Below are 13997 nucleotides of genomic sequence, written 5' to 3'. Positions count from 1 at the left end.
AGATGCACCATAAACGAGAGAGAAGGAAATTAGGAAAGCAACACTCAAAGCTTATACTTACTGCGCTTGGAAATGAAAGTTCGGCGGTACGAGTCCCCTCTTCGGCTTGTCTTCTTTTTCACACCCAACATCGTTTCTTCGTTTCCGCACGTGATTTATTCCAGTAATAATCGACATCAAACATACAAACTATTATGAAAGACAACAAGCATTAACAGTGGGCCGCTATCAAGGCCTGATCTTTTCCGACAGCCCTCCGTTAATAGCATGTCGGCGAAAAAACGGCATCGTTTCGTAGAGAGGAAGCTGGGTGGTGAAGGTCCCGCTATCCGACGGCCTACAGCAAGAATGCGACAGAAAAGCCGCAGCTCCGGTTCTGAAGGTCCTCCAGGCGACCCTTTATCTTGACCACAGCTGCTTTAGCGGTCGCGCCTCGGAGTGGACATTTGCGCAGTCAGCCTGGAGGTGCTGGTACCTGCGTAGCATGGGCGAACTGTCAGTGCTGTTCAAGCCACCATTTGGGCCACGAACAAGGGCCGCCAAACCGAGACGCAACTAGAGCCGACCCTACCCCTGGCTTCTCTATATTCCGTCAATGACACAGAGCGATGTACAGGGTGGAGCAGACCTCGCGGGGAAGATTTGTAGTCCTGGTTCTGTGGGTTTAGCAACGCACCTGTCGCACGGCAACGTTGTCTGGGCCCTCTCACACTGTCTATGCGACACACCCGAGTTGGCGCAGGGTTAGTCGCTATACGAGGCGCTCCAGTGTTCAATGTAAGTGCCGTCCACAATGTATTACAAACATTTCTACATTATGTCATATATTAAAATTCCGACCTACGATGTCCGCCCAAATAAATGTAAATTAGTTATGTGTCAGTGACACTCAAGGTAATCTAAAGAATTAAGCTGTTCTTTTGGCAATCAAATCTACTTGAATGATCTCTCTGGTCCTGATGTTTTGATACTGGCCCATGCAAGTTGCATACAATGGCACGAAGCTGCACAAGTGACAGTGCACAGATCCCATGGTTGTAAACGTGTCCAATTGTAAGCTAAAAAGCAGAACAATGGCCTCGTGATTTGAGCATCCGCTTCACATGCGTGCGGTGCAGGGTTCGATGCCCCGATACCACCGTGTAGCTTCTGGTGATATAATTGGTGAAGCATTCCCTTGGCCTCCTGCTCAGCTCCTTTGTTGCGAATTGCTTGAAAAAGAGGTCTTTGCCCCACCTCGTGCAAGGAAAAATACCTTGTGTCATTGCCCTTTTTTCCTAAAGCTTCCATTGTTCCACTGAAATGCAACATCATCATTGAATATATGTAATAAGTAGCTAAAGCTAAGTCTTATGGGTAATGATCTTAAACAAACCTCAATGCCCCCCCCCCCCCCCCCCCCCCGGTAAGGGAATGCATCTACGTAGGCAGGTCGTGACTGCAGATCCTAATAATGAGAGTAAAATAACTAGAAGAATGGGATGAAACGCATTTGGCAGGTTCTAGCTCTCGGATCATGAATGGCTGTTAACCAATAGCCCATAACGCTGTATCTTACCGGTACTCACAAATGGGTCAGAAATGTCGAGAGTAACGAAAAAGGTTCAACGCAGCGAACTATGGAAAGAAAAAGGATAGGTGTAACTTTAAGAGACAGGAAGAGGGCAGAGTGGGTGAGGGAGCAAACGCGGTTTAATTACATCCTAGTCGAAACCAAGAGGAAGAAATGGGCTTGGGCAGGGCATGTAATGCGAAGGCAGGGTAACTGATGGTCCTTAAGGGTAACGGAGTGGATTCCAACGGAAAGCAATCGTAGCAGGGTGTGGCAGGAAGTAAGGTGGGCGGATGAGACAGACGTTTTCGGGGACAGAGTGGCTGCAGCTGGCACAGGAATGGGTTAATTGAAAGATATAGGCGAAGCTTTTGTCCTGCAGTGGGCCTAATTGGGCTGGTAATGGTATCATGTCTAACACATCAACGGATGATTTTGGATGGCTATCTCTCCTCGTGTGTGTGCGCTACTTCTAGAAGTTAAATCGCAGTAGACTGTGCTCTCATGTTTCACTAGTACGATTACTATTTGCCCAATTCCATGTTAACACTTCACCCTGTAACTGTGTAACCTGTCTATATTCGAAACCGGGTAACATTCAGATGTGTGAAATATGCACACTGTATTATAAAGATGGCAGCATTAAAAGCAAGCCTCTATCAACATCTGATGTTTTCTGGCAGTGGCTGAATTCCTACAAGTGTCTTACAACATTCCCACCACAGTGAAAAGGCGTACATATATAATAGTCATGCTCCACCATTCCTTTTTGTCACCCACGCATTCTACTGACACTTTCTCGGCAGGAGTCCTCATCATGATGATAAATGTTTATGACGGAAAGGCAGCTTTGATGAGAGAGCGTTTTAGCAGAAGGTGTTCCGTTTTACTCAAAGTCAGGCAAAAGAACTATTTCCCAAGCATTTAATCTCAGATACGTGGTAAATCAGGCCAGGGGAGAGCCATTGGATCAGCTGTGGAACCCATTGCATCAGTAGCTTATTTTATCTCTTTTACTTTGCGTTTCACTTCACATGTATTGGATATGTGAATGTGTACAGAACAAGGTTCATTCCACTATATAAGCAGCGTGGATGAGAGTCCACATTCCGAACGTATAGTTTCAGTTGCACCGTCTCGCAAGCTATGATCATGCATGTGCTGGTGACCGTGAACAACTGAGCAGTTTCCCTTAGATGCTATAGTTCAAAGAATTGCAGTAAAAAGAAGGAAATTTCACGAGGAGAATATTGACGCCTCTTCCCCTCTCCCCCATCCCACAACGGACCCGGATTCTTGCAGCTTCGGGCTCAGGCAAGCTCCGGACGCCAGAGGCAGAGGGAGGCGGGAGTAATAATAATTGTCTGGAACGCAACCAATGGACAGCTTTTAACACTTCACCGGCGGTCAATATGGGAGGGAGCCTCGGTGATACCCTATTCTGAGCACGTGTTATTATACTGTTCAAGAAAGGCAGATTTATCAACAAGCTAACATTGTTGGGGACGTACTTCATAAAACGGCAAGCAAATAATGTATCTGGGATCTTAACCAGAAATGGCCCATGGTTCTGCCTCGGCGTCTGACATAAGCTGTTGGGGTCTCGTTGATTTTTTAGTGAAACCCGGCACGAAATGGTTCAGTTCAATTACAGAAATCCACCCATGATGAATGCGCTGTCCTGCTTATACACGCCAATTCAAAGGCCGGATTTCTTGTGCAGCTACACCACTGGACGTAGCTGCTGCGAGAAATGGCTCTGGAATCTCACGACTCTTAGCTGCGTGTATTTTTGCCCATTCGACACATCTGGCCTAGTTCGCCAGACTCGCGTTTTCTTACCAGCACCGGTTCCCGCCACGAGGTATCCTCGGAGGAGAACGAATCCTGCACGTATTGGCACAGAGCGACCGGCTAGGCTGCTGGGCGCCTGCTGTGCCGTGCAGAGTTTCGCACGGCGGCTCCCGTAGCACGTCCGCCTTCGCCTGCTGGACACGGCGCCTACGAGCAGCGAACGAGGGCCACGGATGATCACCTTCGCCGACTCGAGAGAGCGGGTGGCTGCAAAAGTCAGTGCGATTGTTTGTATCAGTTAAAGTATGCGCGAGGCTAGCCGTAGGAGTAAAATGTTTAGCTCGTTAAACAAAGGCCTCTCATAGGGTTTAATGAACCGCCTCTACTCCTTCCTGTCGGCTTACGACCGCCAATAAATTCAATTAATGCGCAACATGAGTGCAAGCTGAAGTAATAAAACAGGTCCAATTAGTGAGGACGATTCGTGCTCTGCGCGGAGTTCGACAGTAGTTGAAGTCGAGGGTTTGACAGAAATTTCGCCGTCTCAAGAGATTGCTAGGAAAGTTCCCGTGATGAGACCGAAACGTGAAGAACATTGCTTCAGTGGTTGGTGTTAAGCCTTTATTTTCAATTTTCACAGTGCAACTATGGCTTCACGACAAAGGCACTGTTTTGTTGCGATGTTTACATTAGGGTAGCATTTCGAGCCTTCAGCGTGGCGGCGCCGAGGCGCTGGCGGCGCTGCCGCCCTGTGGCGGCGCCACCACGCTGTCACATGGTTGGCCAAGTGGTGCGCAGCAGCTGCCGGCGGCGCGACGCCGTGGCTGATCAAGTGGTTCGTCACGTGGTTGGCCACGTGACCAAGTTCCGTTCGGCCAGCTGTAGCTATCGCGTCACTCCAGGTTTAACCAAAGCTAAACCACCGCCATTTTTTTTATCTGAAACCAGCAGTGTCACTGAGCACACTATTACGAGAAACGTACAGTATTAATGCACTCGCCGTATGTACCCATAAAAAAGGAAATTTTTATTTGTATTATTTTATTGAAGTACAATATTTATGTTTGCTTCACCTATGGCCATACCTACGGCCATACAACAAAATACACGTTGTGTTTGTCAAAGAGGTGATCTATCTGCGGCTCACCGATGTGCTTAATGCTGTTTCCCTCCATGGCGCCCTTGCAGCTGTTAGTGGATTCCTTGCTCAGAGCGTCCGCTTCTAGTTGGATGGAAGTCACCTTGTCCTGGGATCCGGTTCTTAATTTTCTTCCCAGTTGCAGCGCCGCGCCACCTCCTCGCCTTGTGTCCAGTGCATTACCGATGACTTCTTGCTCCTTCTGAAGAAATTAAGCGAAACATGCCGGAAGTGGCATTCATTACATTATAGGAGAGAACAGTCTACAGGATGCGCGAAAAGTGGCGAGGATGCATAGGTGTCATGTCTGCCAACGATCACCTCATGTCTCATGCACACCTCGCAGCTGACAAGTTTGAAAAAAAAAATGTGGCTCCAATCCAAGCCGTGAAGGCGGTTGGACAGCGAAGCTAAGCTGATTACATTCAATTTTAACCTGGGGTTTTCGCTTACGGGAACGGCACGAAAACGCAACCTTAATGTTTACCTAGAAACAAGCGGGGAGAAGGAGCGTGCTTCGCATTGTTTGCAGGCGCTGTTATCATACATTATGCGGTTTGCACTTCACACCAGGGCTTCGAATGACGTCCAACTCTTGCGAAGCAGTTTCAAACCTGTTTAGCGGAACACGTAGTTGTAACTGTAGGCACCGCGCGTCGGAAACTTTCGTTCCCTTACAGCGCACCTTGGCTGTCCATCAAGAAATGTACACACATGTTAAAGATCCCCAGGTGGTCGAAATATTCCGGAGACCCCCACTCTTCCTGATCTGCCTTTTCCAATATCGATTTTTCTCTACACTATGCTTCTGTTTCATTGAATTCATCCAATTTTTCACTTCCGCGTTTTTAACCTGTCGTTTAATGCCTTTTTTTTCTCCATCCTCGTGTCCGGCGTACTTACTGGTTAGTTTCCTAGTTCTTTTCCGCCATTGTGAGTCAAAGCTCTTTCTGTTTACGCATTTAAATACCTGAGCTGCCCACCTAATATCGTCCAATTCCTTGAGGCCTTCTTGATATAGTATTTTACTCTGAGCTTCCCGTGCTTCGAATGATGCCCAGCCCAAAACCCCATGTACTGCCTCACTAATTTTCCAGTAAGCACCTAGTGCTAATGTTCCAACAGCTCTCTGATTTACTTCTAATCAAGACTGAACTTCGGCCCTTAAGCACAGAACCGCAATCCCGAAAGTAAGCCCATGCACCATTATTCCTTTCCAAATGCCTCTCAGTACTTCATGTGTGTTTTACCCTCATAATGCCCTATGTTTCACTATCCCGGAAAATCTTCGCCCTTTTGCTACAAGTCTGTTCGTGCTTTTCCGTGTACATCTGCCCTTCATGTACCCATTCATCGAAATATTTGTATTCGGCAACTCGGGGTATTTCATGGCATTGTATTGTAAGCACATAATCAGTTCTATCGTTGACAATCATCACACCTCACTTAGTTGCGCTTAAACTGAAGCCTAGAGTGTCTCCTTCGTCTTCACATCAAATAAGCAGAGTTTGCAAATCTTCCTGGCTATCTGATAACAGTACAATATCGCCTGCATACATTAAAATCGGGTAGTTGTTGCTCAACAACGTTTCCGCCTAATCTGTACCACAGTTTATAACCTAGATTCACACTGCAGACACGTATCGTCGTCATGAAAAGGTGAGATGCCGCCACGCACCTACCCGCCGCGGTGGCTCAGCGGTTAGGGCGCTCGTTACTGAGCCGGTGTACCCTGGTTTGAATCCGACCGCGGCGAAACGCAAAGGCGCCCGTGTGCTGTGCAATATCAGTGCACGTTAAAGATCCCCAGGTGGCTTAAATTATTCTTGACCCCTCCACAACGGCACCACTTTCTTCTCTCAGTTCCGCCTTTATCCTTTCCCTTACGGCGCAGTTCAGGTGTCTGCCGAGATCTGGGCCATATCCTATACCTAAAACCTAATTTTCAATCGACTGCACAACCAGCAACACGCAGAATTCCTGGGCTCCTCCACCACGGCGGAGTTGATGGGGATCCGGCTCGGGCTGGACCTGCTGCTCACCCTCAGCCCTCCGCCGCCCAGGAATGCTCTGCTGTGCGACTCCCGCGCCGCCCTCAGCCGCCTGCAATCTAACGACCGCGGTACCCCACTAGTGCGGGAAATTCGCTTGCGCATCGAGCGCCTCGCGCAGAGAGGTTGTGCCGTGCGTGCACAGTGGGTGCCCGGTCACTGTGGCATCGCAGGCAGCGAAGAAGCTGACGACCTCGCGACCGCTGCACACCAACTACCTGCCAGCGATCTGCCCCTTGCGCTGGAGGACGTGCGTGCGGCCATCCATGACCATCTCTGAAAGCAGCTCCCCGACCCACGCATTGCGGGAGGTGAGCGCATCGACAGTGTCACCGGCTGTCGCGCACTTACACGGTCACAACGTGCAATGATCCTCCGCGCGCGCATTGGCTGCGTGTGGCCCGGGGAACGACGGGTGCGTCACGGAATCGCGACGAGTGATGTGTGTGACGGATGCGGTGCAGTGGAAACACTAGAACACCTGCTCCTTCACTGTGCCGCGTTCGCCGATGCTCGTCGCGATATGCTCGCGGCCTATAGGGCGCAGGGCATACTACCAGACTTCATCAAGACGCTATTGTGGCCGCAGGGCAGTGCGCGCAATCGTGATCGAACTTTGGTGTGCCTCTGTGCATTCCTCGAACACACGGGCTTGACGTCCCGTCTGTTCTCCGTCAGGTGAACACGCAGTAACCGAACGCTCCGCGAATTCTACCTTGAACGATTAATAACTGGACGCCCCACTCCAGTTGTAACCAACACAGTGCTGTGCGCAAGTGTGATTTAATTCCTCTAAAATGAATTAATCACGCGCACAACCTGGACACATTTCTTATTGTGTAAATAGTTTGTACATATTACTTCTCCCCCTATCCTCTCTTCCTGTCCCCTCACCTTTTTTATTTCATTTCTCCATTCTGCCAGCTATCCTTTATTTCTGCTGCCCCAGCTCAGGTGCTTTAGTATCGATGGCAGCTGCCGGGGCTAGCAAAAATCTTTTCCTTCCATTTGGCTATTGTTTTTAATAAAACCACTACTACCACTATCAATCCTCCACTACGACACATCTATGCAACGCGCTGCAACACGCTGTCGCGTCCCATGTTTAAAGACAAAGCTGGTGTTTTTTTAACTTGACAGCGTTAAGGAGCTCGTGTCGCAGAAAAGCCGTTGTCACCGGCGTGAGCGAAAAATGACGCATCTTTGTGGACACCTGAACCGTGCCGTAAGGGAAGCGATTTTCCTTTTCTTACGGCGGGCGCGGTATAGGTGTCCAGCGAGAATTGCGAGACAGGCATCATTTCCATTCCCTAAAACTTATTTTCATTTCAATTTTTCTCCCTTACGGCCTGGTTTGGGTGTCCATCGAGATATGTGAGACAGGCGTCCTTTCCTTTCCTTAAAAACTTTTATTTTCGTTTTTTCATATTTCGTCGGTGCGAATCTCAGTCGCAAGCTAACCGGAAAAATTGGATTTTTTAGGAAAGCAAATGATGCAGTAACTGTCTCGCTTATATTGATCGACACTCGAACCGCGCCGCAAGGGAAGAATAAAGGAGTGAAAGAAAAAGATAGAAAGGCGTGCTGTAGTGGAGGTCTCCGGAATATTGTACTGAGAGCTACATTGGCCTGAGGATGAGGCACAGAGCCGTTGACTAGCAGCGGCTGCAGCTGGCGGACGCTCCGCGCTCGCCGCGCCATCTGGCATGACGTCACACCGCGCGCTTCGCCGCGGAGCCGACCTTACCCGTCTTTTCCCTTACCCACTCTTGCGCGCTTAACCACTAACCGACGTATTTGGTGGTGCTATCTATGAGAGCCACAGCAACCTCCGCACACTCACTGCATAAAAAAGAGCTTGAGTCGAGGCTGGGAATCGAGCCAGGGCCTTTGGAGTTTGAGGCGGAGACGCTAGGACTCCGCCATGACGGCTGAGTTTTATCATGAATAAAGGCGCATCTAATGAATGCCCGGGTTTCATATATTAACTGTTCCGATTCAGAAGTCGCCGCGCTTTCGCTCCGTATATCCTTAACAGAGCTATGCCAACGGCAATTTTTTTCGGCCACCTGGGGATCTTTAACGTGTACTGACATCGCACAGCACACGGGCGCCTTTTGCGGTTCGCCTCCATCGAAACACGGCAGTCGCGGTTTGGTTCGAACCCGGGTGCTCCGGCTCAGTGTACGATCCCCTTAACCACTGACCCACAGTGGTGGGTCAGAAGCTGGGCTCCAATTTCTCATCTCGACATCTCGGTGGACACCTCAAACACACATTCAGGGGCAATGTAGTTTCAGAAAGCATGCAATTGAAGGTGCGTATGTCACTGGTCCGAACGCCTGTCGCAAGCTGCCCTCTAACTTGAGTAAATAATGTAAGCTATGTACAAAGGTAAATGCTATGACACCACCCGCAATGCTGTATGACGAACAGTGGCTCAGAATTTTGCTGAACATACTAGGGAATACTGGCACTAAAATTCTATCAACCAGTGATCGCATCACTAGAATTTCGTCTAATAATAATAATTGGTTTTGGGGGAATGGAAATGGCGCAGTATCTGTCTCATATATCGTTGGACACCTGAACCGCGCCGTAAGGAAAGGGATAAAGGAGGGAGTGAAAGAAGAAAGGAAGAGAGAGGCGCCGTAGTGGAGGGTTGCGGAATAATTTCGACCACCTGGGGATCTTTCACGCTCACTGACATCGCACAGCACACGGGCGCCTTAGCGTTTTTCCTCCATAAAAACGCACCTGCCGCGGTCGGGTTTGAACCCGGGTTCTCCGGATCAGTAGTCGAGCGCCCTAATCACTGAGCCACCGCGGCGGGTATAGAATCTCGTCTGCAAATGCAATATCTGTTGCTCAAACTAGCGTCGTCTCTTCGGTGGACGCAGTTTTTGCGCCGCGCGTCTGTTTCTAACATTACTAATCTCTCCTGCCAGCACATGGCAGCGATTGTGGCTCAGCTCGGGTGTGACGTCATCGTACTGTAAATTTTCGGTCCTCCTGTCACGTCATCTCGCACGCCAGTGGCCAGGTTTCGATTCCGACCTGCAACCAATTCTTTTTAAATTTAAAGTGAAAGCTTTACTAAAGCACGTTCCGCGAGTTTCGCCGACCACGCACATTTAACCATTAGCGACCTTCAGCGTGTGGCGTGTGAAGTTGCGCCGAAACCGATAAGAGCGGGAGCTACGAAAGCAAACAAAAGGTGTATAAATGGCTCCATTGGAAATCGGATACCTCAGCTGCGTTTTAAGCTACGTGGCGGTAGTGACATCTTTTTTCTTTTTATTTGTTGCTTAGACGTTTGCCTAAGAAGGGGCTGAGGCTAAAGGCACATTGTTGCCTGACAGGGCCTCAGCCCCCTACTACAGGACAAACATACAAATTACAAATTATAACAGTCCGGCGGGCCGGTAAAAAAAAGTAGGCCAGATGTAAGCGTTATACAGAGGAAAATACATACGGAAGAAAATACATACAGAGGAAAATACATACACACTCAGCAAAAAAAAAAGACAGAAGCGCGTGACAAAAAATTTGCATAATAAATGTACGATGTGTATATAAATAAGAAACAAGGATCAAGACATACATGAAACACTACATCAAATAACAAAGTTCTACTTAAGGCTTGTTCTAGCCTACTGAAAAACAAGACATTATGTACATATAAACACAAAAAAAGAGTACAGAGAGGCGAACTCAGAATCAGTAAAAAAAAGAAAAAAATAGACCACAACTTGCTCGCATAAGAAATTTTAGCGATTGCTATAGGTGACATCGCTGCAGAGAAGAGCTCCCTTACATACGTTTTTGAAAGTGGAGAAGGGTTTACTGTAATTAATACTTATATCTCTTCTATTGAGAATTCTGATAACTTGAAAAGAAAGTGCTTGACGACCATAATTTGTCCTTATCCTCGGCATCTCTATTTTCGGGTCTCTGATAGCGTACAAGTTTATTCTGTCTGTGGATGTGACATACAAGCGATTTTTATGTATCCATTGTAGCAACTTAAAGTAGTATACCTTGTCTGCCCTCAGCATATTGTACTTTAAAAAAAGTGGATGCGTTCTTAGTTCCCTATTTTCGCCATGATAATTTTCGCATATGCGTAACACTTTCTTCTGTAAAGTAATTAATTTTTTGTAATTAGTTTCAGTTGTCGTACCCCAGACTAAAATACCATAACTAATTCTAGAATAGAATAGAGAATAATATAATGTCTGCTTCATCCAAGATGGAATCAAGTGCTGGATTCTGTAAAGACAACCAATGATCCGTGATAAATCAGACTTAAGGCAACTAACATGGGCGTTCCAGGACAGATCACTGCTGAACCATACACCCAAGAATTTTTGCTCAGTGACCTCCGCGTTGCCGCAGAAACGCGCCACAAGCTATAGGCCATCGGGGTTGCAAAATTGCTTTTTTTTGGAACCAAATGGCGCAGTATCTCACATCTCGGTGGATACCAGAACCGCGTCGTAAGGGAAGTGGTAACGGAGGGACTCAGAGAAAAAAGGAAAAAAAAAGGTCGTGGAAGGCTCCGGAATAACTTCGACCACCTGAGGATCTTTAACGTGCACTGACATCGCACTGTACACGGGCGCCTTTGCGTTTGGCCTCCATCGTAACGCGAGCGCCGTGGTCGGGCTCGAACCCGGGTACTCCGGATCAGTAGCCGAGCGCTCTTGCCACTGAGCCACGGTGGCGGGTGCCGTCGGGGTTCATTTTGTTCATTGGCTTTGACAACATTAAAAATTGGTTTTGGGGGAAAGGAAATGGCGCAGTATCTGTCTCATATATCGTTGGACACCTGAACCGCGCTGCAAGGGAAGGGATAAAGGAGAGAGTGAAAGAAGAAAGGAAGAAATATGTACGGTAGTGGAAGGATCCGGAGCAATTTCGACCACCAGGGAATCATTTACGTGCACTGACATCGCACAGCACATGGGCGCCTTAGCGTTTCTCCTCCACCGAAACGCTGCCGCCGCGGTCGAGTTCGAATCCGGGAACTCCGGATCAATAGCCGAGCGCCCTAACCAATGAGCCACCTCGACGGGTACGACATTCTATCGTGATTCTGAAGAAATGAATAGGGCAAAACCGGCTCTCTGGGTCAGTGGACGCCTCAATCAAGCTATGACCTTGGTGCAGTGCAGAGAGATTGATATGTGGGCGGCATGCATTAGCGCTGACAACGTTGTGGCAGAGACGCGGCAATGCAGCAGTAGGACGCAGCGTTTATTGGAGGACCATCCTCTCGCGATCAACCATTAATTTAACTGCCACGGTTGTAGGATGAATGCGCGGCCTAACTAGTGTGCGGAACGCACTCAACGTAACAGACGCCAAGCCGCGTCTAGTTGCCCGATGCAACACAGCTTTCTCTCTCGAATCAGGTTCAGCAGTATTTAAACCACAGCTAATTTATTATTCTAATGTATCATAACGTCATATACCTTTTGACGTCACAAGGGACCAACTTCCGGTGACACATTCTGCGGACATATCCGGCGTCAACATGGCCATTTAATGCTTTCGTTTTAAAATACCTGAAATCATGGTATACACTAAGAAAACAAATATAGATTTGTGATGCGACACGCGCGTCCTGGAGAAGTGTGTATGTAGCAGCATAAGCTAAAGCGGTTGTTACTAAATATGCGTTGAATATGTTTGCTTTGTATCGCTCGTCGCTTTTGGCGTTGCTAAAACCTTCCATATCAGTGCATTGCAGAGAGTCTCATTTCAAATAACATAGCTCTATTGACACCCCTATTTCAGGCTAAGTCCATAGGAAAAAAAACAACTGCGCAGTCAGGAGTAAATATTATGAGCTTCTGCAATCAAATCATGCAAGCAGCAGGCTTCAAAGGTCTTCATCACATACCTGCGCCGTGGTGTCAGCAGCGCTTAACTGCAAACTTGGAGAAAGCAGCTTGGCGTTCATGCCTTCGTGCTGGCCGTGGCTGCAAGGAGGATCCACTGTGGCGAGTGACGTGGGCAGCGCGTCTCTGGGACTTTCGTTCAATCCGAAGATGCCGTGGTGCAAGACAGCGTTAATGCCATCTCCATCGCCGTTGCTGGCATCGGCGGAGGAGAGCGGACGGAGCACCTGCTTTCTCAGGATACGCTGGCTGCGACCAGCTTCGTCCCGGTGCATGCTCATGCCTGGTGAAGTGTGGCAAAAGAAGAAATCGTGGCGACGAAATGCGTTCTAAGCGAACGGATGCCGTATCCATCTGACGAGCAGCGCAGTCTAAAGCGTCTCGAAGAGGATTGCTTAAAGCATTTCCTCGGTGGGTGTTGCGTTACAACCTAAGCTCTAAAACAGACCATAATGGCTTGTGAAAATCTTACCCTTATAGTTCACCTTTCTTCTTGCGGAAATAAAGCCACCGTCGCAACCGGGAGGTCTGGATTCAGAGACGTGGGCTCGAATGCCTTAGTATAACTTAAGGCTGCACAATGCAATAAAGGTAGGCTGCTCAAAACCAGTTCCGCACCGGTAACATATGTGAGGAAGGAAGGAACTACAGCTATGAACGAGAAGATTTTCTCACCTGGCAGAGGTAGTCTTATTTCTTCCGGAAGCACCCAGAAGGATTCTGCCGTTCCTGAATAGAACACTCGAGACGCATACGGCCGCGCGTGCTGAAGAACGAGCTGCTCGAGCAGCCAGTGGAAGGATGTGCTGGTCATGATGATGATTATGAAAGCGTTTCCCTGGAAATAATAATAATAATAATAATAATAATAATAATAATAATAATAATAATAATTGGTTTTGGGGGAAAGGAAATGGCGCAGTATCTGTCTCATATATCTTTGGACACCTGAACCGCACCGTAAGGGAAGGGATAAAGGAGGGAGTGAAAGAAGAAAAAAGGAGGTGCCGTAGTGGATGGCTCCGGAATAATTTCGACCACCTGGGGATCTTTAACGTGCACTGACATCGCACAGCACACGGGCGCCTTAGCGTTTTTCCTCCATAAAAACTACTACTACTACCGGCATAAATTTAGAAAGATTGGCTGGTGCGGGCAGCGTTCGCGTCTGCAGGGGACGCCAGATTAACCGTTCTCTGGTAGTGAGGGATGGGTGGTGTGGCGGGTAGACGTTATCTCGATGCTATCCATGGTAGTGCGGGCACTAAACTACTACGAGTTTAATTCGTTTTTTTTAGGCAACCATCTTGCGTGGCAGGAGGGTGTTTGCAGTATTAAGGGAGTGGAGGCAGATACGTTTTCTTGAAGTTATCAAGATTATTTGTTTTTTTAGGCAACCAACTTGCGTGGCAGGAGGGTGTTTGAAGCATTAAGGGAGTGGAGGCAGATACGTTTTCTTGAAGTTATCAAGATTATTTGTTTTGAATGAACGTTATACTGCCGCAGGGAAGCTCACGCCAATCGATCCCTTGTATAACGACCTCACCCACAAGCCC

The 13997-nt window shown here is 48.1% G+C and overlaps 2 protein-coding genes across 2 annotated transcripts; both read right to left on the bottom strand.

The window, feature by feature from the left end:
- Positions 1 to 230: 230 nt before the first annotated feature.
- LOC144123431 (uncharacterized) lies at positions 231 to 4553 on the bottom strand. Its single transcript, XM_077656255.1, has 3 exons — positions 4494 to 4553; positions 3395 to 3613; positions 231 to 475 (listed from the first exon to the last, which is right to left on the bottom strand). Exons 1-3 carry the CDS (start codon positions 4519 to 4521, stop codon positions 420 to 422), a joined length of 303 nt encoding a protein of 100 aa, XP_077512381.1. The 5' UTR covers positions 4522 to 4553; the 3' UTR covers positions 231 to 419.
- On the bottom strand, positions 4538 to 13255 carry LOC144124217 (uncharacterized). Its single transcript, XM_077656864.1, has 4 exons — positions 13117 to 13255; positions 12444 to 12724; positions 4649 to 4686; positions 4538 to 4568 (listed from the first exon to the last, which is right to left on the bottom strand). Exons 1-4 carry the CDS (start codon positions 13253 to 13255, stop codon positions 4538 to 4540), a joined length of 489 nt encoding a protein of 162 aa, XP_077512990.1.
- Between the last annotated feature and the right edge of the window lie 742 nt (positions 13256 to 13997).

This window comes from Amblyomma americanum, chromosome 3 (genome assembly GCF_052857255.1).
Source record: "Amblyomma americanum isolate KBUSLIRL-KWMA chromosome 3, ASM5285725v1, whole genome shotgun sequence".
NCBI lineage: Eukaryota > Metazoa > Arthropoda > Arachnida > Ixodida > Ixodidae > Amblyomma > Amblyomma americanum.
The sequence above is the reverse complement of the archived record's forward strand: the minus strand, read 5'-3'. Positions and strand labels throughout refer to the sequence as shown.

What these genes read in the sequence shown, in the direction of transcription:
- LOC144123431 (XM_077656255.1), bottom strand. Translation starts at nt 4,521, where the DNA reads ATGGAGGGAAACAGCATTAAGCACATCG. An exon ending in AAACAGCATTAAGCACATCG is followed by an intron (nt 3,614 to 4,493) that starts GTGAGCCGCAGA and finishes TGACTTTTGCAG; the next exon opens with CCACCCGCTCTCTCGAGTCG. An exon ending in CGTGGCGGGAACCGGTGCTG is followed by an intron (nt 476 to 3,394) that starts GTAAGAAAACGC and finishes CATGCTACGCAG; the next exon opens with GTACCAGCACCTCCAGGCTG.
- LOC144124217 (XM_077656864.1), bottom strand. Translation starts at nt 13,255, where the DNA reads ATGACCAGCACATCCTTCCACTGGCTGCTCGAGCAGCTCGTTCTTCAG. An exon ending in AATAAGACTACCTCTGCCAG is followed by an intron (nt 12,725 to 13,116) that starts GTGAGAAAATCT and finishes ACACTTCACCAG; the next exon opens with GCATGAGCATGCACCGGGAC. An exon ending in CTGCTGACACCACGGCGCAG is followed by an intron (nt 4,687 to 12,443) that starts GTATGTGATGAA and finishes TAATTTCTTCAG; the next exon opens with AAGGAGCAAGAAGTCATCGG.